Here is a 19,517-nt window from a genome sequence, read left to right on the forward strand (position 1 = left end):
TAGACGCTACCAATCGGGAGGGATTTCGCAGTGGGTTCCGAGCTTAAATCATAGCACATCTTGCGAAGACTTTAAAGTGGGTACCTCGCGTGGTTGTCTATGATGTAGGGCCAACATGGCTACATGCATACGATTTTGGAAACATCAGCTGGAAAACCCTACCTTCAGTCGAGTTGTCTGACATAAGCTACACACATGCCGGGTCCACTCATTGCGGGGAAGTGAAGAATGCTTCTATCACACCCAGTGCTCGTGTCACTACAGTTGATCTCATCCTGGAATATTTCACGAAGAACTACACACACTTTTCAGCAGACCACCTCGAAACAGATGAAGTTCCCTCCACGTATAACGCTATTGATGTACAAGCATTGATTGGGATGCTGTGGAAAGACTTCAATTGGGGAGCTAGTGACCGACCAGTTGATCCACACCAACCTGTCACCATTTTGCACCTGGGACATCGCAACTGGCAAACAAGGTCAGGTCTCGTATTTCATAAGATTTCGGATAACGGGTCAAGCGCATAGGGGCTCTCAGAAATTCATATTCGAGCTCGTCCCAGACCATCTAGAGCGCTTTTCTGTCTAGACAATCCGGATAGTCTGATAGAAAAAGCAGAGCACCAAGGAGACATGACAAGGGAAACAGTGAGTGGAAGACTGAACCCCAAACTAGCTTGCATGAAATACGTTCCCATCTTATCCCATCTATAGTCTAGTCTACACCGTCTATACCCTCTACCAAGGTTCATGTATCTTAGCAGGCGTTGATGCACCTCACATCCCTCGAGAAGCCTTTGCCCTGCCACATAGGCGAATGAGACAGCCATTCAGAACCCAGTCGATCCAGAACGTTGTCGATGGGGCTTCTGTTCTGACAACACCAAAACGATCCGTCGTCGGTAGGGCTATTGATGAAAACATGGATGTTGCCACTAATCGTGTGGATCTTGACACGGTCGCTAACGTTGCAGAGCCTCTTTGATCCTGGAGCATCAAAACAGTTGTCCTGTGCATTGCTCAAAGCTTCGAGTGCCCCTGGACAAATCAGTAAAATGCGTTATGCTACATGAAGAGAAGCACAGAGAACGTACCAGCCACGGACCCGATCATTAGACGACGAACTGCATCATCGCTCCAGTATCCAGATTCAACCTTCAGCCTCAAGAATCCTGCATGGCAAGTCAGCTTTTGTCATGAAATGATCACATCTGCGACACTTACCTCGATCGATCTTGTTTTTGTCATTCAAGTAGTTGACATTGATAGCCCTGCTGGTACTGTCACAGTCATGCGCGCGACCACGATCACATATGACATCGAGAGCCTTCCAGATCATGCCATAGAGCGCCGAGCCAGTGAGGTCGCCCACGTTTGCCCTGTTGATGCCGAGCCACATCTCTACTGTGTGCTCGCCATGGTAGGTCTCCGAGACTTCGTCATTGACAGCAGCAACAGAAAGTTGAGAGGTGATGTTCCTAGACTGAGTGAGGACATCTAAACTGTGTGAGCCCTGTTTGTAACCACAAAGAACCTTTAAGCATCCACATACCGTTGGTGCGGACAACAAGATCGGAAGCAGGGGCGGGAGCTGCATTGACGATGGCGGCGGCCACAACGACTGCGAGGGTGAATGGGAGCTTCATCGCTGGAGCAGATGGGTGTGGAGTGAATGATGTTTAGACAACTACAGAGGTCGAAGAAAAGCGAACAGAGGTAAGGGAAAGGACTGCAAAATCTCTGCTGAGCCAAGCAGTTTCGAGCTTCCCACGTTTTGAAGCCCCATCAGCCCCATCGAGCTAATCCTGAATGGTAGGGAAAAGAGCGCATATACTGTGATAAGCGATGGATATGGTGAATGTGTGACTTTCTTGGCGGTGACCAATCGGCAAGAGCGGACAACGAGGGTTTCTCCCCTTGTACGCCTATTCACAGACGGTTACAGAGTGTATTGATACTAAGGATCCCAAGGGCCATGTGCGAATCCACCACTGATGTTCTCTGCCTCCCCATCTTCTCTCACAACTAGAACATCTTCATGACGGACTCCGAACTTGTCTAGCACGTAGACCCCTGGCTCCGCTGTAAACACCATGCCCGGACGAAGCACCGCCCCAAAGTTTCCTTTGTTGAGGTACGGGCTTTCGTGGGCCTTGATCCCAATACTATGCCCCAAGCGATGAGTGAAGTACTTCCCATATCCTGCTGCTTTGATTACACTGCGGGCGGCTATATCCACCGACGCAGCAGTAGCATTAGGTACCATGGCGTTCACGGCTGCAGACTGAGCATCGAGGACGATCTGCCACACATCCAGCTGTTCAGTGACGTTGTGTTTCGAAGGCGGAGGGTTCGAAAAGAATGGAGGATAGAACGTGCGGCACACGTCGCTACTGTACCCATATAGATGTGCCCCGACATCGATGAGTACGAACATTCCGGGCTCAAGCTTCCTACTCCCGTCATAGCCGCCGTGGGGCAGGGCTGCAGATTTGCCAAATTCCACAATGTCGAAGAACGGATCCAACCCTGCTGCTCTCATGGTGTCATCGAGTATCGCAGCGACTTCGTTTTCTGTGACACCTGGATAGAGACACGTTCTCATCGCTCGAATAGCTTCCACGGTTCCTGTATTGACAGCTTTCAATATTCCGATTTCACGCTCAGTCTTGACCTGTCGCACCGCTTCCACCTCGCCGCCTAGGCCTACGACGGTGAACCCGTTAGAAGATAGGCCCCGCTGGATGAAATCCCGCATTTCTTCATCGACCATGAGAACCGGGGAAAGAGTGTCACCCCAGATTTCTGACTCGTACAGAGTGGTGTAGTAATTCCAATGCTCTTCATACGTAATAGTGTGTATCTCCTCTTCAAACGGCATATCGAGCAGTCTCGCACGCGTCTCCTCAAAACTCGGAACCAAGAACGAGGTGTTGGCCACGACACTTCCATCTGACAACCTCTCAGGTCGAATGATCATGACGAAAGGGCGCTCTTCAGGTTCCCAGACCTCCCATTCAGGCTGGGTGATATTTGCATAGTAGCTGAACGTGAAGCCGGGTTCCACAACAAAAGCATCAACATCTTCCGCTACAAGAGCTTTTGCGAGATTGTTCCTTCGAAGGATATACTCTTCAATTGGGGGCCGCTCAGCAGTTTTAAGGAACTTCAGACCCGTAGCGAGATACGCATCGACTGAACACTTCCGAAAATGTTCCGTTCTTGATTCTACATAGAGAGAGGTATGATTGTATAGTGAAAATAGGTTCTCTTTGGTTTAGCGTGGTCAAACACGAGGTATGTTACTGGAGAGGTTCGACATACCCAAACAAGTAAGACTGTGCCTGCAGTAACGCAGAAGAGCCAGCGCGCAGACAAGCCGGCTTTCATCCGCAAAGGAGGATTTGGAAACTGACGAGTCGAAAAAGTGTCTTTCATCTTGTTAATAGTTGTCCAAGATCAAACTCGCGACGGGACGAGATGATTCGGGAATGTTGGAGAAGGCTAAATCGTAACGAGACTAGTTTTGGCAGCTGACGGACATCAATGACCCATTCCGACCACAACCCCACTCGATCATCGAGGTCTTCATCTCAAAGAAGCATATAAAGTCATAGTATCAATACGAAAAGTCAAAGCATTGAAGATCAAGGCATTTTATTCTAAGCGGGAGACGCAAAAAGACTAACAAGACGTGTAAAAATGAGAACAAGTAACACCTGCCAAAGCCGACGTTGCAAAACACGATCAACGAAAACATGCATACGAAACATCCCAACGACCTGATAGACGGGAAGCTCGACAACGCCAGGCTCAGCGACCGGCACCGTCTACCGAGTAGCGAGGTAGAGGTTCAGAACCCGTGGATTCAGACGACTTGAATCCGGCCGCGCGTTGTGGTTCGATCATGGAGAGTTCGATATCATCCTCAGCCTCCTCCATCTTCAAGCGAGCCTGCGTCCGAGCCTGCATAGCACGAGCAACTTTATGAGCCAAGCCGATGAGCATCATAACAGTAAACCATGCACACAAGGCTGTGAGGCAGAGTGTCCAGTTGAAGTAGACATCTGCATATGGACCGTTGCTCAACAGGAGTTGGGTGAGGAAAGCGATGGTTTCGTTGCTGGGCCTGTGGCTCATGCGGGGAGGAATATGATCCTCACGATTCGCATACCAGCCCGACATCCTTCCAGAGTTGGGTGGTGCTCGCACACGCCGAAGGTCGTTGTACTTCCACAGGATGTGGCCTCGAGTTATGCCGCGAGCCTTCACTGCTCCTGTGTCCCACCATCCGCAACACTCGGATGCATCGACGGAACTTTCCAAGGTGATGTCGAAGTTGTACGCCTGTAGCAGGTTCTGTAGCGTGTGTGGGTAGTATTTCGTGTGGTGGGTCGAGATGGAGAAGTTGAATGGCGCATCGTCTGTGTTCTTCGAATTGAAGACGATATAGGAGTTTCTGTCCCAGACGTCGGACGGTTTGATGCAGCCTGAGGATTTGCTGGAGGTGAAGTGCCCTGGCCAGAATGTCGCACCGTTCGAGTTGTAGAGGTTGAGGTTGTTTGCGGAACAGAGGGTGGTTAATAGGAGGAGTGTGAGTTGAGTAATGGAACGCATGACTGCAGTGAAGATACAATAGTGAATGGATGCTGCGATATGCTTATTGTGAACGGATGGGTGGATGGGTGATATTGAAGCCTCCGTGGAACTCAGGCGAGAAAGCATTCAAACAACAATGACCAAATATTTTATACTGCACTTACCTACAAAATGAGAGCAAGAACACTGGCTCATGTCAGTAGTGAGCTCTCGTGGAGGTAAGAGAGACGCCATGGGCGCGGAAAGAGGCTGTCAGGTTCCAAAAAGAGAAAGAATAATGCAAAACGATATTTATGGCGAGGAAGTATAGATGGCTGCTTCCGTCAAGAAAGAATCCCACTGCATCAAGCATGGCAACACTTTGGGGGCCATGAACAGTACCACAAGGCCGTCAGGCTCATACATAGATTTGGCAGAACGAAAGAACTAACAGCGTGTTGAAAGACTCCACATTACATGATTCCACACACCATGAGTGAATCTGCCCACTCTGTATTACGAACGTAGCAGAGAGATCTTCTGTATCTGAAGCCATCATCAAGTCATGACCCTCCCAAACGCCGCCCAATGCCGCTGAAAATATGCTGCTGCCCATCCCCATGCTCAGGCCTTCGCACCCGCAGTCCGTATTTGAAACGTCGCACCAGGCAGCGCAGCGCTTTCCGCCGTGACTGTCGCCGTTATGCCCAGACTGGCCAGACAGCCTCTGATGACGCCCGCGGGGAAGTACAGAAACGGCTGCACTCTTGCTTGGGTGTTTGCGTCGCGCCCCAGCGCCGGGTCGCCTGTCTGCTGCACGAGCGCCGTCTGCATGGCGGCATCATATTTCTTGGTGTCGAAGGACATTCGCGAGAGGGGCTTGAACGTGTTGTCTGTGAGGACGTAGATGCCGCGGTGGTTTGTTTTGAGATTGTCGATTTGTTTTCGGAAGAGGAGCGTCCAGAGGTCTTTGCAGAGAAATTTGATGATGTCGAGCGGGTTTGTTGGACGGGGTGAGTCGCGGGAGAATCTGTGTGGTCGTGTTAGGGAGGGTGCGCGGAGAGTGTAGGGTAGAGCGCATACCGTTCAACGACGCCTAACCCGACTCTGTACCCCAGGTTTTCCAGTCGATGAAACACCGCCTCCCTCGCTTCTTCCTCGTCTACTGTCGCTGTTCCACCACCGCCTCCTACTGTCCCGCCTGCCGGCCCTCCGACGCTTGTCCCTGCCACGGTGCTACTCGCATCGCCGCTTGCTCCGGATAGCCTCTTTGACTTTGTAGCCGACGACCCATGTGTCCATTCCTCCTCTCTTGCCGCCAAATCGGCAGCTATACGGTATGCCATGGGGACAAGTTCTATGAGTAGCAGATCAAGACATGTTGTATTCAACAGGGAGTATGTGGGGTCGACATATGATGTAGGCGTATCGGTGGGCGTTTGTTGGGCGGCGTGCGCCATTGTTGCGAGCGGACGTGTTCACAGCTCTAGCGAATGTTTCTTGGGCGATGGGTCGGTGAACAGGTGGGCTGCGGAGTAATCGTCGGTTGTCGCAGGAGGTTTGGAGGTTTGGTCGACGGGAAGTGGTGGCGATTGATATGCGCTACAGGTTCGTGAAGCCCAAGAAGACTTATGTACGTATTGCGGGGTTGTGGGCGCGCAAAAGGTCAGTCGCAGTGGATGCTGCTGGGATGTGGTCTGAAGGGCAGCGTGGAGTGCTCGAGCCGCTGTCGATCATTCTGTCAGGGTCCAACTATGGCTTGGCATATGAAGTCACCGAGATCAGGAACTCCACTGGACTTTGAGACCATTTCACATGTTCACTGATTAGAAAGGGTCAAGACGTGTGTTGTCATGAGAGTGCTTATTTCAGCTAGCTGGTTGAACTAGTTCTGTTGCTCAAATCATGCATATTCCCAGATATCATTCCGTCTTTCTCATTTCTCATCATTCATCGAAGACGCTAAAGCCTATCTATCGGATGTTAGCATGAGCAAAATTCCGAGGGCCCTTCCTTGAAGTGCGCCGTAGCAGTGTTAGGGCCAACTCACTTGGCAGGAGGGTTGTTGACGAACTCAATACCCTTGGAGATGTTGCCCTTGAGGCCGTCGTAGCATGCCTGGAGGAGCTTCTTCTCGTGGTCGTTGGCACTGCTGACGACATCGATCGCCTTCTCGGCACCGTTGGGCTGTATCAAAGTCAGCAACCGTGAGCGTAAAGAAGCTCTGCTCTACTTACGCCAAGCTCGATGGGCACTGAGAAAAAGTCTGAGCCGGTGACCTTCGCAATGGCGTCACCGCCCTCGACACCGGGTAGGTAGACAAAGCTGGGCTCGACGATGCCCTTCTCGCCCTTGGAGGCCTTGATCACCTTCTCGGCGAAACTGAAGTTTGTCAGCTGGTACACTCAACGGCTTGCAGGGCAGACGCACCGGTAACCTGCGTAAGCCATGGAGAGAGTGGCTGAACCAGCGCCGTCCTTGGCCTTGACAACCTCATCACCACCGAATTGAATTCCTGAATAGAGTAAGTTGGTGATCAAGACAGTCGCCATTCGTCACTCACGGTTGACAAGAGCATCCAGCTTGTCAGCGGGGATCTCCACGCTGGGCTTGGCCTGGCTGAAAAGAGGCACAATGGTCTCGCCAGAGTGTCCTCCAATGACGGGGATGCTGAGCTTCGAGGGGTTGCTCTCGCCTGTGATGCTGGCAACAAAGGTCTCAGCGCGGACAACGTCGAGCGTGGTGACACCGAAGAGCTTCTTGGGGTCGAAGACACCGGCCTTCTTGAGCACCTCGGCAGCGATGGGGACCGTCGAGTTGACTGGGTTCGAGATAACGAGGACGGAGGCCTTGGGGCAGTACTTGGCGACGCCCTCGATGAGGCCCTGGACAATGCCGGCGTTGATCTTGAAGAGGTCGTCACGGGTCATGCCAGGCTTGCCTTGGAAAGGTCAGTGTGTGACGCCAATACTGTTGGCGCTTCACTTACGGGGAATTCCAGCTGGGATAACGACGATATCAGCGCCGGTGAGGGCCTGCTGCAGACCATCCTCCTTGGGCAGGTACCCTGTTACTGTCTGGCCACCTTTAGTACTTCCCATGGTTGTGTTGTGGGGCTAGGGACTAGCTCATACAGCTGGCGACGAGATGTGTGACAAATCAGCAGCAACACCTGGGGTGTTGACAACATCGTAGAGGGCGAGCTCGTCAATGAGCTGGCATGACTTGAGGAGGAGGGACAGTGGCTGGCTGGGGTCAGTTTTGGCACCGAATTTGCTGTAACCACGGGCGTACCTGTCCAATACCACCAGAGGCACCTGCGACAACGGCCTTGACCATTTTGTTGAGTTGTTTGGTGGAAAGTGGTGGTAGAGAAGGACAATCTGAAGCTGCTTGGAGGGGTGGGAGGGCAGAACTGGTGAGATAGAAAAAGGAGAAAAGTGTAAGAGAAGAAGCAGTGATTGAGACTTTAAGTAAAGGGACGAGCTGCAGCAGACCGCTCTGTTGTTTAGTGGGGGAGCGAGCAAGCACGGGCCAATCTTGCGGGGTCGGAGATCGATTCAAGGAGGAGCTTCCTGACGGAGCATTCAGGCTTACGAACGAATCTTCCTTTGACCCACCCGCACGAGCAAACACACGGCGCGTCGCTCTGTTCGGCGAAGCATATGACGATGACAGCTGCCCGGACAGCCTCGGTGCTCCACAGTCGGGGATCCATCCCTGTCTAGAGGGTCGGAATGGATCGGACAGCGGTTTGTGGGGAACGTCACCCAAGCTTCAGAACCCATCGTGTGAAACAGGACCAAGGCAATGGGCGTGTCAAGTTGCTGCTTGATTGCTATATACCCGATGACGCCGCGCATCCGTTCAACTATTCCGCGGCCGCACCCGCTGACCCAAACACCGTAGCCGTAGCCCTGCAGGCAGCTCGTCCTGAGCCTACACCTACAACCGTAACCAAAACGCCCACCGAACACAACCTAAAGAACAGCCCCGAGTACTTCACCTCGGCAAACACCCGTCATGAGTGACTCCCCTTAACCGTTGCAAACGATGTAGTATAGCGTTCGCCCGCTTGTCCATGTCCGATCAGCTGAGATCATGGGCCAAAGTCTTCCCGCTCGCCTTCCGCATCAGCGTCTGCTTCAGTGTCGTGCCGGTAGCCTTGATTCGGATCACCGGCGCCAGTATGATCAGGCCCTCGTTGACCGACAGGGTACATCTGCTGCGCAAAGTCAGCCAAAACGTCTTCAGTCAGCGGAGAGAAACATGACGGACCGGCTGTTGAGCCATTGGGTATGCTCCGTAGACGGCAGGATCGAACATCTGCTGTTGCGCGTATGGGCCTGGGTCGCTCTGCACGGGAGGCGCATACATGCCGGGCTGTCGGAAGTCTTCTTGCTGCGTCATATGCTGGCCCATACCGTAATCTGGAGGAGGCATTTGATGTTGCGCATGCACGGATGGAGGCATGCCACCGGGAGGAACTGCCGCGGACGACTGAACTGCTGCATTGCCTGCGCTCCTCTTGTGAGGGTGCGCTTCTTCGCGGGGGACGATGTCGATCAGAAAGTCGAACATGTCAGACTTGGACAGCGCCGAGGCAATGTCGGAGCGCTGGAGAGTACGTCGCTTGTTTTCCTCGGCGTGGATCCAGGCGCGCATCGTGAGCTCTGTGATGAATATGTCGCATCCTTTCGCAAACAGGATGGGTGCTTCAGCCGAGATCATCTTAACTTCAGGGTCTGCCTTCATCACCTTCTTGATACGAGCAAGCGGGAGTTGGTGGATCTTGTAGTCATGGTCGTCCGTCTCGAGTTTCGTGACTTGTTGCTGCCAATACGTGTTAAGGATGTCGCGATAGTTGCCCGTGAGACCTTGATTTACCTGGAGCCTGTCAGCATTTCACGTAGACCTCAGCGACGCGTGTGTCATACATTCCCCCACGAGCCGGTGAACAGCTGTGGGTCAGGCGCATGGCCTTGCGCGGCAATCTGGATCAGACATCAGTTGCAGCATGTGAAGGAGCGCAAAACGAGACATACTGAAGCTGCAGCGCCTGGTGGAGTGAGAGTTAGCTTTGTAATTACGAATGCGACAACAAGGCTTGATCATCAGGCCTGGCGCGTGAACATACCATAATGACCGCCGTGCTCCTTCTCGCTGTAAAGAGGGTTACCAGCTTGCCCGTCGTATCGACGCGGAGCAGCAGGGGCCTGGCGATTGCGTTGCTGGCCGTGAGGAAGGTTGACTTGATCCATGGCGGCGTGGTCGCGCAAACGTTACGCCGTGGCAGGGGTCGCGTCTACTCGAGGATTGTCGGATGGCAGAGCACAGCCAATGTGTCGCTTCGAATTCGGAGATATGCGCTGCGCCCAATGATTGCGAGGGAAAGTGTCGTGGCCGTGTTCGTGAGATGGGAGCTGGCTGTCGTGGTTGCGTCAAAGGTTGGTTTGAGTGGCCGGGGCAAGCTGTTTAAGCGGGGACAGAGGGCGTTGACTCGCGGGCGTGCGCTAATGGAACCAGAGCTCAGGTGGAGTGTGAGTTTAACGTTTAACCTCCCAGCCTGCTATGTTTATATGCGCACCGATCTGCATGTCGCGCACAGTCTCTTTCGCAGTCGAGCTTTTCCAATCAATTGGCAGCGTCGTCACGATGCAGCATGTCATCACATCTCATCTTGTTATGCCGCGAACATGGGGGGTAGCACACTTCACACCGAGAAACAGCACCCAGAAGCCGGTATGCAGCATACTGAAGCATCCAAGAAGCCGAAGTAGCAAGCGGGAAGCGTTGCGATTGGACCAAACGCTACACATGGGCCGCCGACTCTCAACAGGAGCACTCATGTCATAGTGCGTTGTCAGTCTCTGGAGGCCCGAATAGCGCCGGATCATGCGCGAGTACATCATATGTTTCGAAAATACCGAGCTGGCGCTGCAAAATGAAGCGGATGCACCTCAGCTTGCAAGTTGCTTGACGACGTGGCTCGGGACGGTTGTTAGTTCTCCCGGTGTGGCTCGTGCCCGTGCCGGCCTTGTCAAAAAGTTCGATCTCTGAAATTTTCCACTCCACGCCAACATGGAGCTGTTGCCAGCGCACCAACCTCTCCTCGAGGATGACACCGATGACGAGTTGTCAGACGAGCAGATTCGGGGGCTGCTCAACGAGGCTGCGCAGCGCATGCGCGCAAAGGCCACTTCGCAACCGGCTCCAGATGCGCCGTTCAAGCTCCCGAAGCTGAGGCCGGGTCACGTTGCCGATACTCACGAGAAGACCGAGGGGAACATCACCCGCTTGGATCATTCAAAGCTTATCGACAAAAAGCAGCAGGCCCTTGCTAATGGTATCAAGAAGATCGAAGACCCGCTTCAGATCAAGAAGCAGAGGAAAGAGGTACGTACCCCCAGCACTACGACCCTGCTATCATTCTCGAATGCATGGCTGGTCTCCCGCCTGTGATGATAATTATCCCAATTTTTCCCTGAAGCAGACTCGGGCCCCGTCTTGGGTGCCTTCCTGCATCATTGATGCTTTTTTATTCATAGTTACACTGAGGCACAACACTCGCTTAGCTATTGGACTTTGATTTGCCCTTTGTTTCCAGAGGCTGACAATCAACAGGAGAGTAAAGCCACTGCTGGAGCCGAATGGTTCAACATGCCCAAGACTGACCTCACCCCGGAGCTGCGACGCGACTTGCAGCTGCTGAAGATGAGGAACGTCCTCGACCCCAAGCGCCACTACAAGAAGGACAACTCCAAAAACGATGTACCAGCTTTCTCGCAGATGGGTGTCATCGTCGAGGGTCCTACCGAGTTTTACAGCAGCCGTCTGAAGAACAAGGATCGCAAACAGACACTTTTGGAAGAGGTCATCTCCCAGGAACAGGACTCTGGTCGCTTCAAGCGCAAATACGAAGACATTTCGAGCACAAAAGCCAGCGGTAAAAAGGCTTTCTACAAGGCACTCCAGGCGAAGCGAAACAAGGGCAAGGTCACCAAACCTTGATCGGTGCGCTTTGAGGCTGGTGTATATTGTGTCAATATACCAAGCTTGCACATCATCATCTTTGTGCAGCGATTTGGTCTCGCAACCTGGCGCCAGAATGCACCTCCAGATCGATAGCTCAACACAACCAGTTGATCAGTCCTCGACCCGGTGTCAGCACGCCAGGACAAGCATATGTTTGGGTATCTGTTTGCCTTGCTACGGTTCTGCATGCATCGAGACGACTTAGTCCTCGTACAGGTCTGACAGTATTTGCTTTACCAGTGCCTGCATATCTTTGGCAGCCTCACGTCCTGCCTCCAGCACCTCTTCGTGGTTTGCCTTGCCCTTGTTCAGGTGATCTGCCAATTCTGACCTGCTCATTGCCTGAATCTCGGGATCGTTCCCCCAGGAGCCGGCTTCGAGAACGGCCGAGTTTGTCACCAAGCTGAAGGCGAGGACACGCATCCCAGCGTGTCGGGCAACGATGATCTCTGGAACAGTCGACATTCCTACCACATCGGCTCCCAGCATACTGAGCATTCGACATTCGGCTCGGGTCTCGTAGCTTGGAAGAGTTAGCGTTTAGTAGTTGAAAATAGTCGAGGCAGATGAATAGAGATGGGATCAGCGACTTACGTTGGTCCTCCAACAAACGCGTACACACCCTCGTGCAACTTCCTCTTTCCTTGGTCGAGTCCTAGTTTCGCCCAGGCCTTGTGCGTCCGCCTCCTCAGGTCGAGGTCGTATGCATCTGATAGCGGGGGGAAGCGTGTGCCAAAGTCGTCAAGGTTGGGTCCACGCAGGGGGTGTACGCCGACCAGACCAGCGATGTTGAGGTGCTGCGGGGTGTCAATAAGAGTGGAATTTCGGTAGACAGTCAACGCACGTCATTCAAGCACACAATGTCGCCGACACTGTAGGTTTGGTTCAGTCCACCAGCGGCGTTGGTGACTAGTGGGAAGGTTAGAGGGGTTGTCTGACCGGCCATCGAGTGCGGTTCACATACCAACAATGGTCTCTACGCCCAGGAGTTTGCACACACGAGCAGCAAATGTGACAACATCCATATCGTGGCCCTCGTAGAAACTGTAGTCATCAATATCACAAACATGTACATCACTGACCCCAACATGGTAGTCTGTGAGGATGAGTGAACTGACTGTGCGCGTCCGACCAGAAGAGCCACGGGCGTCTTGTGCTCCCCAATCTGCCCAAAGACAAACTTGCTCGCATGGCCCAGAACTGTAGTCTTGGATCAGTATACCTCCTCATCTATAAATGTGCCTGTTAAACACGTGCCCTCACTCACCAGTGGCTTGGGGAAAGTTGGGAATAGTGGCATAAGACAGCTCAACTTTGGGCTCCGGTTCGATAGTATCAGCCAAACCACCCAGTCCCGAGCCGCACACAATGGCAACTTTTGGGTGCTGTAAAGCCTCGGGCAGCTGGGAGCGCACATACTGCGCCGTCTCGGTGGCTCTAATGTAAGCGTTGGGAGCAGCCATTTCGAATGTATCCGTATGTATGTTGTGCGTGACAAGCCCAACAAAGACGATCTTTTTATACAATTTAGCAGAACGAGTAAATCGTCCTTGTGACACTTCTTTTTTCCCTAATCTAGCGACGGCTGCGGAAGGTGCGGTCGACTCCGATGCCCCCCATGCATGCATGTGTGGTGGTTCTGCCCGGGCGGTGAGGCGGGGGTGAGGCTAGCGCGGATTTGGTTTTCGCGATATGTTCGAATGGAGTGGTGGCTGCGAGCGGGCGAAACGGTAGGACTAGCAGTCATGGCGGCACCACGATGTATGCGCTCGTTTCTGGGGCCGGTTAAGAGGGCAAAGGTGCGCGGATCTGTTCCATTGGGAGTGAGGTGAAGGTGTGTGCTAATGCGGAGACAGATTGTACATGCCCCACGGCCGCACACGCAGGCTTTCTCGCGCCCGAGGAGCGACAAGGCCGGCGAGGAGGATGAGGCGGGGGAGGGCAAGCTCATGGACGGGCTGAAGGCGGATGTCGAGGATGGGAGCATGGATCTGGACGCGAGGCTGACGGATATGGGGATCGACCCCAAGCAGTACAAGGCGTAGGCAAGCCCTGGGGGATCTGAGGATGATGGTGGATCAATGCTAACACGCCGGCAGGCTCTGGAACAGCCAGCAAAAGGCCGACGAGCGCTTCGCGCAGTGGGAGCCTAAGACGCGCGAGGAGGCCCAGCAGCGCTGGAAGGACCTCCAGAAGACGCCCGACCACCTCACCCTGCTGCACATGTACAAGCGCGCTGGCGTCGAGCCCATTAAGCTGGCAAAGTGCGTCTCTCCCTATCCTGCCTTCTCTCACTCGTAGCTTTCTAACCACACCCGCCACAGAGAACGCGGCATCACGCTCCCCACCGACACCCCACCCCTCGACGACAAATCCCAAAAAACCCTCGACGCCCTCCGCACCCCCATCAACGTGCAAGCCGTGCACCTGCGCCCCCTACGCCGCACCCCGCAATACGGCGTGCCCGTCTGCGACCTCCAGCTGCGCACCTACTCGATCCGCAACCTCCTGCTATTCGCCGACTTCGCCGTGCGCGCCGCCTACTACATGGGGCTATGCGCACGGGGGCCCATCCCACTCCCACGCATCACCGAGCGCTGGACCGTGCCGCGCTCGAATTTCATCTTCAAGAAGTCGCAGGAGAACTTTGAGCGGGTGACGATGCGCCGGCTGGTGCAGATCCAGGACGGCCATCCGGATGTGGTCAAGGCGTGGCTGGCGTTTTTGGCAAAACATCAGTACCATGGCGTGGGTATGAAGGCGAATATCTGGGAGTATGAGGGCTTGGAGGCTGCGACGAGGGCGGGGTATGAGGTTAAGGAGGGCGATTGGAGTAGGAGGCGGGAGGGCCCTGTGCTGGATAAGGTGGAGGAGATTCTGGGCGGGAAGTCGTTTAAGGAGGTTATGGAGGGGAATGAGAGTGGGATTGAGTTGAGGCCGTGAAGCAATGGATTGCGTTTTGCTTGTATGATATGGTATGGTGTGTTTGGGACGGGAGTGCATATCTGGCTAGGCGTTGGAGAGAAAAATCATCCACACCACAGTACCTTCGTAAATTCATATCCAACAACAACAACAAAATCATCCCCCAATCACTCAAAATCAACATCATCAACATCCTTCCCCCCATACCGCTCATCCGCAAGCAGCAACTCCAACAACGCATCCAGCAGCTCAGCCTTCAACCCCCTATTCTGCAGCGCCCGCACCTTATTCAGCACCGGCTCGCCGTTATTCACGCAATTCCACACATCCCACTTGCGATCCATATCGATCCACGCCCTGTCGATAACCTCCCAGATGCGCACATTCGGGTCCACGACGTCGAGCTGCGGCGCCGCGCCAAACTCCAGAATGCACGTATGGTCCGCGGGCACGGGGCCGAGCGTGACGAGCGTGCCCGTCGCGTCGCGCGCGGTGCTGAACGGCAGCGGCTTGGCGTGGCGCTTCGTCGACGGCGACGTCGTGATGCACCGGATTTGCGTGTCGGCGCGCGGCGTGTGCGCGACGAGGCGGATCTTCCAGGTGCGGGAGGACGGGATGGACGGGTCTGTTGGGGCGGTGGGGCCGATTTTCAGAACGCCGGTGGTCTGCTTGTACACGATGGGGGTATAGCTGAAGCGGACTGTTTCGTCGGATGAGGCGCTCTCCGCGTCGTCGTCGCAGATCATGTGGAAGCCGCCGTCGTCGACGGATGTCCCTGTGCCATTGTCTTCGATCGGCGTGAAGGACCCGTCTGCGCCGACGACGAGCAGGATCTCCAGACTCTCGGGGTTGGGGGAGCCGCTCTTGGGGCGCCACGCGCCGTCGAGCGGGACGATGGCGCCCTCGGGTGCGAGGACGGGGACGAGATCTAGTGGTCGGTGGATGCGCAGCTCGCCCTTGCGGTTATACACGATACCCGTGAAGATGTCGACGTAGCGGCCGGCGGGCAGCCAGGCCTTTGTCGCGCCGAGGTGCGTGGTTTGGTCGCGGGGCTGGGTGATGGGCGCGACGATGAGCTCGCTGCCGAAGCGGAATTGGTTGGGCACGGTGTAGGCTTCGTCGACTTCCGGGTGGTCCCAGTACATTGGCTGGATTAGGGGTTCGTCGTCGGACGCCGAGCGCGCGTTCATCGTGTACAGGTACGGGATCAGGCGGTGGCGGAAGCGCAGTGTGTCTTCCACGATGAGGCGAGCTTCTTCGGTGAAGCGCCATGGTTCTCTGGTGTTGAAGGGGTTGTTGTCCGAGTGCAGGCGCAGGATGGGCGAGTAGCAGCCCAGCTGCACCCAGCGCGTGTACAGCTCGTCGTCCTTGTAGCCATGTGTATGCCCCCCGATATCGTTGCTCCACCAGCCATACCCGATGTTCGACGCCGTCGCCGTGAACTCTGGCTGGAAATGCAGCGAGTCCCACGTGATGATGGCGTCTCCCGAGAAGCCAATCTGGTACCGCTGCGCGCCGGGCCCGCCAAAGCGCGACAAGATCAGCGGTCTTTGCTGGCCGCGCCCGCTGTCGAGGAAGTGGAAGTGGTTGAGCACCCAGAGGGGGTCCACGCCGGGAATCTTCGACTGGTTCCCTTGCTGCCAGTCGACCCACCAAAAGTCCACGCCGCGCTCCTCGTGCTGGTGGTGCACCACGTCAAAGTACGCATCCATGAACTTCTTGTCCGTGCAGTCGAACGGGATCGCCTGCTGCGACTTCGGGTCCACGCCCATGTATTTCGCCACCTCTGCGTACTGGTCCTCGTGGTGTCTGATGCCGTCTGCCGGGTGCAGGTTGAGCGTCAACTTCATCCCGCGATCGTGCAGCTTCTTCATAAACGCATCCGGGTCGGGGAAGAGTTTCTTGTTCCACGTGTATCCGGTCCAGCCGTTGATGTTGTCGGGCAGATCCCAGACGAGATGCCAGTCCATATCGACGACGGCCACATTCATAGGCACATCGTCCTTCTCAAAGTGATCGTGAAGCTCCAGGTACTCTTTCTCGTCGTACGCATGGTAGCGGCTCCACCAGTTGCCCATTGCATAGCGCGGGAGGAGTGGCTGGCTGCCCGACACCGCGTAGTACGCCCGGATAGCTTCGCGGTAGTCGCGACCATACATGAAGATGTACTCGTCACTCCTCTCGCCACCACTGCGTCCCGCGATCCAGCCGTTCTTCTCAAACAGCATGGACTTGGAGTCGTCCAGCACGGCAATGCCCTCTCTTGACAGGACACCCGGTCCCACGTTTGCCCGCCCGTTCACGCCATCAAGCGTCCGCGTCGTCCCGCCCAGATTCGACACCTTCTGTGCGTACGACCACGACCCCGTCACAGCGCCCTTGAGCGTGATCCTGAAGCCCTCTGCGCTGAACTTCTTCTTATCGTACACGACGTGGAAGCGCTTGGTCACAATCTCGATGCCCTGGCCGCGGTCCCAGACGTAAAAGTCGGGAACAGCGAGCTTGCGATTGATAGCGAAAGTAGAGGCGCGGTCCTCGAAGACGCCGTCCTCGGCCCACTCGAAGCGCAGCAGGCCGTCTGTCAGGATGGTGAAGCGGTACTTGTCGCCCGCGACAATGGCGTCGGTGTGAGCGACCGGGCGCGTTTTAAACTCATATCTCGCCGGCTTCGCCATGGTTCTCTACTGAACACGAGTATTCTCTTCTTCTTCTTGTTCAAGGCCGCGATATTGCGAGGCACGGGGAATGGCGCGTCCATGATCGTTACATATACCGATGTCCGTCTGGGGGGGGGATATGCGAGCTTGGACATGGTCCTAAGCATCCATGGCGGGTGCTCGTGACCTCGGTTCTTACACGCGACGTGTCAGACGACAACCAAGAGTCCGCAGTCCTGCCGATGACAGATGGCGGGTGCTAGTGAACCACTGGGGAAAAACATGCTGTCTTGATGGTGTCACGGAAGGGGAAGGTCTAGTGTGGCCACGCGACGCCATCATTTGGGCGCGCGCCGGAGATTTCTAGGCTGTACCACACAGAGAGCGTCTTTGGTTTGTTTTTTGGGTCAACGTCACGCTAACATGGAGACTACATTGGGTTATGAACTATGTAATTTGTATTGATCTGTATACCAAAATTATCGATTTTCAAACTCAAAGGATGAATTACCTCTTCTGAGGGTGCTCTCTTGATGCATTGTGCTCGTCAGCGCCGACTCGTGAGGGGAGATCCCAATTCTTCTCAGCCAACACGAGACTGCAATACATATTACAAGCGTCTCGATGACAAGTTGAGTAACCACCAGACTCTCAGATACCCTCCCCAATGTATGACTGACTCCAGTATTGCACTCCAGTCAACCCGCCCGATAGCCCGTGACCTACTCATTCGATAACACCTTCCTCTCTCGACAGTCAGTCAGCGAAGAGATGCAACATGACTTACTGAGCTAGAGAAGAAGTCCTCAGATTATCAGTCTAGTTGTCGTTCAATCTATGCATATGCTCTATCCAAGCCGCCGGGTCAAGCTTCACAATACCAACATATGGCCGTGTATGCTGAATGCTAGGGAAGTGAGGCAGCTGATATCTCGAAACAGCAGCCTGCAGAGTCCTCTCGAGAGTCTCCAAGACTCGCCAGTAAGAGTGCGATATCAACCAATCTTGATACACAACAATAGTTGCGAGCCTACACTCGACACTAACCTCGCAGATGCCCATGCAAGCTGCCCGCTCATCACGAATGTGTGGAGCTTCATCATTGGCCCAAGAGAAGATGAACTCGACGTCGACATGGTTAGTCGCGCTCAGTGGTCCGAACCGCGCCTCATGCACTGTGTGTCTCAAGAACTTCCTGCTGCGAGCGCTGAAGATTCTGACTGCGTTGTTTGCCGCTGATACGGTGGGCCGGCAGTACGAAAGTTCCGGAAAGCAGGCTCTCAGAGGACTGTCCATATGGGTGAGCGCGGTCGCAGCAGCGAAGTCCACAAAGAATCGCAGCGGCTCTCTTTGCAGCTCTTCCAGCCTGGGTGCTAGGAGAGGCGTCGCTTCTTGGTTGATGAGACGGCAGGTTGCAAGGATCGCAGCGGGAATGGATTTTCGGATGAGGGTGATGGGCAAACTCGCTCTGCCTTCCGACTTTGGCCAGATGTTGGGTGGCAACTCCGCGTCGGTCTTTGTGAGGACATGTTTCGTGGTAGTTATGTGGATGCAGTCGTACACCATGCAACGCAACTCAGGAGGAAGATCGAGGAAGCGGAAAGGCTTGGCTGGAGTGTTTCGAGCGATGCCTTCGGACACCACTTTGAATATGGCGGCAGTGGCTGAACTGGGATCTGGAGTTGACATTGTGGTTGATATGGGCGAGATGTAAGGAGTGAGTAGACTGAGTTTGTCACAAACCTTTGTAGCATCAAGGTGCTGCAGGAATGGCGTCACATGAATGAGCAGAACCTTCGGGCTTTCCCTGTCGCCATATTGAAGAGGGGAAGTGAAAGTGAATACTTCGAATACATGGTGAAAGCAACAGTCTGTTGGGGTGACTACGATAGATATCCGTTCATTCAGTTAGTGGTGACAGTGTTAAGAGTATGGGAAAGCATTTCAGCCAACAGAACAAAGTTGACCGTATCTGTCTTGAGCAGGAAAGTTATGGCGTGCTGAAAAAGCATGCGGTTACCAAGATGGCTTGAGATGAAAGATTTGAAGTTTGCGTTGGAACCGGCATATCTTGAGGGAAATTCGCTCTTACGAAATAAACAGACGTTGCAAACAGCATTGGATATGGTGATCAAAGAGTGTTGAGAGCGAATCTAGATGGAGAAGGGAGAAGGAGACGAAAGAGCCAGGATGGTGAGCTGTACTGGCGAATGGCATGTCGCAGAGTACGACGCGGGCAACACGGCTGCTGATGTTGTAATACACTCCCCAAAGAGGACAGAGATTCTCACAAAGCGTCCAAGCGTGGTGGGAGTGTCGA

At 54.3% G+C, this 19,517-nt stretch overlaps 11 protein-coding genes across 11 annotated transcripts; 2 read left to right on the forward strand and 9 right to left on the reverse strand.

The window, feature by feature from the left end:
• Positions 1 to 759: 759 nt before the first annotated feature.
• On the reverse strand, positions 760 to 1,648 carry P153DRAFT_357781 (uncharacterized protein; the record flags this gene model as incomplete). The annotated part of the gene is made up of 4 exons (XM_033666756.1): positions 760 to 1,040; positions 1,097 to 1,174; positions 1,227 to 1,499; positions 1,555 to 1,648. The coding sequence occupies 4 exons, from the start codon at positions 1,646 to 1,648 to the stop codon at positions 760 to 762; spliced, it is 726 nt and encodes a 241-aa protein (XP_033522818.1).
• A 311-nt stretch (positions 1,649 to 1,959) lies between these two features.
• Positions 1,960 to 3,440, reverse strand: P153DRAFT_386552 (peptidase M24; the record flags this gene model as incomplete). The annotated part of the gene is made up of 2 exons (XM_033670542.1): positions 1,960 to 3,204; positions 3,327 to 3,440. The coding sequence occupies 2 exons, from the start codon at positions 3,438 to 3,440 to the stop codon at positions 1,960 to 1,962; spliced, it is 1,359 nt and encodes a 452-aa protein (XP_033522819.1).
• Positions 3,441 to 3,445: 5 nt separating this feature from the next.
• Positions 3,446 to 5,025, reverse strand: P153DRAFT_367573 (uncharacterized protein). The gene has a single exon (XM_033668304.1). The coding sequence runs from the start codon at positions 4,617 to 4,619 to the stop codon at positions 3,816 to 3,818; it is 804 nt and encodes a 267-aa protein (XP_033522820.1). The 5' UTR covers positions 4,620 to 5,025; the 3' UTR covers positions 3,446 to 3,815.
• P153DRAFT_367574 (transport protein particle component) lies at positions 4,806 to 6,278 on the reverse strand. Its single transcript, XM_033668305.1, has 2 exons — positions 5,664 to 6,278; positions 4,806 to 5,610 (listed from the first exon to the last, which is right to left on the reverse strand). Exons 1-2 carry the CDS (start codon positions 6,038 to 6,040, stop codon positions 5,205 to 5,207), a joined length of 783 nt encoding a protein of 260 aa, XP_033522821.1. The 5' UTR covers positions 6,041 to 6,278; the 3' UTR covers positions 4,806 to 5,204.
• Positions 6,279 to 6,476: 198 nt separating this feature from the next.
• Positions 6,477 to 8,231, reverse strand: P153DRAFT_318239 (malate dehydrogenase-like protein). The gene is made up of 8 exons (XM_033665050.1): positions 7,875 to 8,231; positions 7,715 to 7,825; positions 7,570 to 7,657; positions 7,144 to 7,521; positions 7,011 to 7,095; positions 6,818 to 6,962; positions 6,631 to 6,767; positions 6,477 to 6,553 (listed from the first exon to the last, which is right to left on the reverse strand). Exons 1-8 carry the CDS (start codon positions 7,917 to 7,919, stop codon positions 6,550 to 6,552), a joined length of 993 nt encoding a protein of 330 aa, XP_033522822.1. The 5' UTR covers positions 7,920 to 8,231; the 3' UTR covers positions 6,477 to 6,549.
• Positions 8,232 to 8,371: 140 nt separating this feature from the next.
• Positions 8,372 to 10,014, reverse strand: P153DRAFT_367575 (histone-fold-containing protein). The gene is made up of 5 exons (XM_033668306.1): positions 9,718 to 10,014; positions 9,626 to 9,639; positions 9,518 to 9,574; positions 8,859 to 9,467; positions 8,372 to 8,805 (listed from the first exon to the last, which is right to left on the reverse strand). The coding sequence occupies exons 1-5, from the start codon at positions 9,839 to 9,841 to the stop codon at positions 8,680 to 8,682; spliced, it is 930 nt and encodes a 309-aa protein (XP_033522823.1). The 5' UTR covers positions 9,842 to 10,014; the 3' UTR covers positions 8,372 to 8,679.
• Positions 10,015 to 10,549: 535 nt separating this feature from the next.
• P153DRAFT_37632 (rRNA-processing protein FCF2) lies at positions 10,550 to 11,704 on the forward strand. Its single transcript, XM_033669651.1, has 2 exons — positions 10,550 to 10,976; positions 11,205 to 11,704. Exons 1-2 carry the CDS (start codon positions 10,662 to 10,664, stop codon positions 11,589 to 11,591), a joined length of 702 nt encoding a protein of 233 aa, XP_033522824.1. The 5' UTR covers positions 10,550 to 10,661; the 3' UTR covers positions 11,592 to 11,704.
• Positions 11,705 to 11,816: 112 nt separating this feature from the next.
• On the reverse strand, positions 11,817 to 13,078 carry P153DRAFT_376584 (uncharacterized protein; the record flags this gene model as incomplete). Its single annotated transcript, XM_033669670.1, has 6 exons — positions 11,817 to 12,138; positions 12,210 to 12,412; positions 12,460 to 12,524; positions 12,580 to 12,659; positions 12,734 to 12,815; positions 12,883 to 13,078. 6 exons carry the CDS (start codon positions 13,076 to 13,078, stop codon positions 11,817 to 11,819), a joined length of 948 nt encoding a protein of 315 aa, XP_033522825.1.
• Positions 13,079 to 13,459: 381 nt separating this feature from the next.
• Positions 13,460 to 14,558, forward strand: P153DRAFT_376585 (30S ribosomal protein-like protein S10; the record flags this gene model as incomplete). The annotated part of the gene is made up of 3 exons (XM_033669671.1): positions 13,460 to 13,656; positions 13,715 to 13,879; positions 13,940 to 14,558. 3 exons carry the CDS (start codon positions 13,460 to 13,462, stop codon positions 14,556 to 14,558), a joined length of 981 nt encoding a protein of 326 aa, XP_033522826.1.
• A 149-nt stretch (positions 14,559 to 14,707) lies between these two features.
• On the reverse strand, positions 14,708 to 17,215 carry P153DRAFT_386560 (glycoside hydrolase family 31 protein; the record flags this gene model as incomplete). The annotated part of the gene is made up of 1 exon (XM_033670543.1): positions 14,708 to 17,215. The coding sequence occupies one exon, from the start codon at positions 17,213 to 17,215 to the stop codon at positions 14,708 to 14,710; it is 2,508 nt and encodes an 835-aa protein (XP_033522827.1).
• A 1,251-nt stretch (positions 17,216 to 18,466) lies between these two features.
• Positions 18,467 to 18,928, reverse strand: P153DRAFT_318255 (uncharacterized protein; the record flags this gene model as incomplete). The annotated part of the gene is made up of 1 exon (XM_033665051.1): positions 18,467 to 18,928. A coding segment is annotated over exon 1 (420 nt), but the record flags the coding sequence as incomplete, so codon positions are not given.
• Between the last annotated feature and the right edge of the window lie 589 nt (positions 18,929 to 19,517).

This window comes from Dothidotthia symphoricarpi, assembly GCF_010015815.1.
Source record: "Dothidotthia symphoricarpi CBS 119687 unplaced genomic scaffold P153scaffold_12, whole genome shotgun sequence".
Classification (NCBI taxonomy): domain Eukaryota; kingdom Fungi; phylum Ascomycota; class Dothideomycetes; order Pleosporales; family Dothidotthiaceae; genus Dothidotthia; species Dothidotthia symphoricarpi.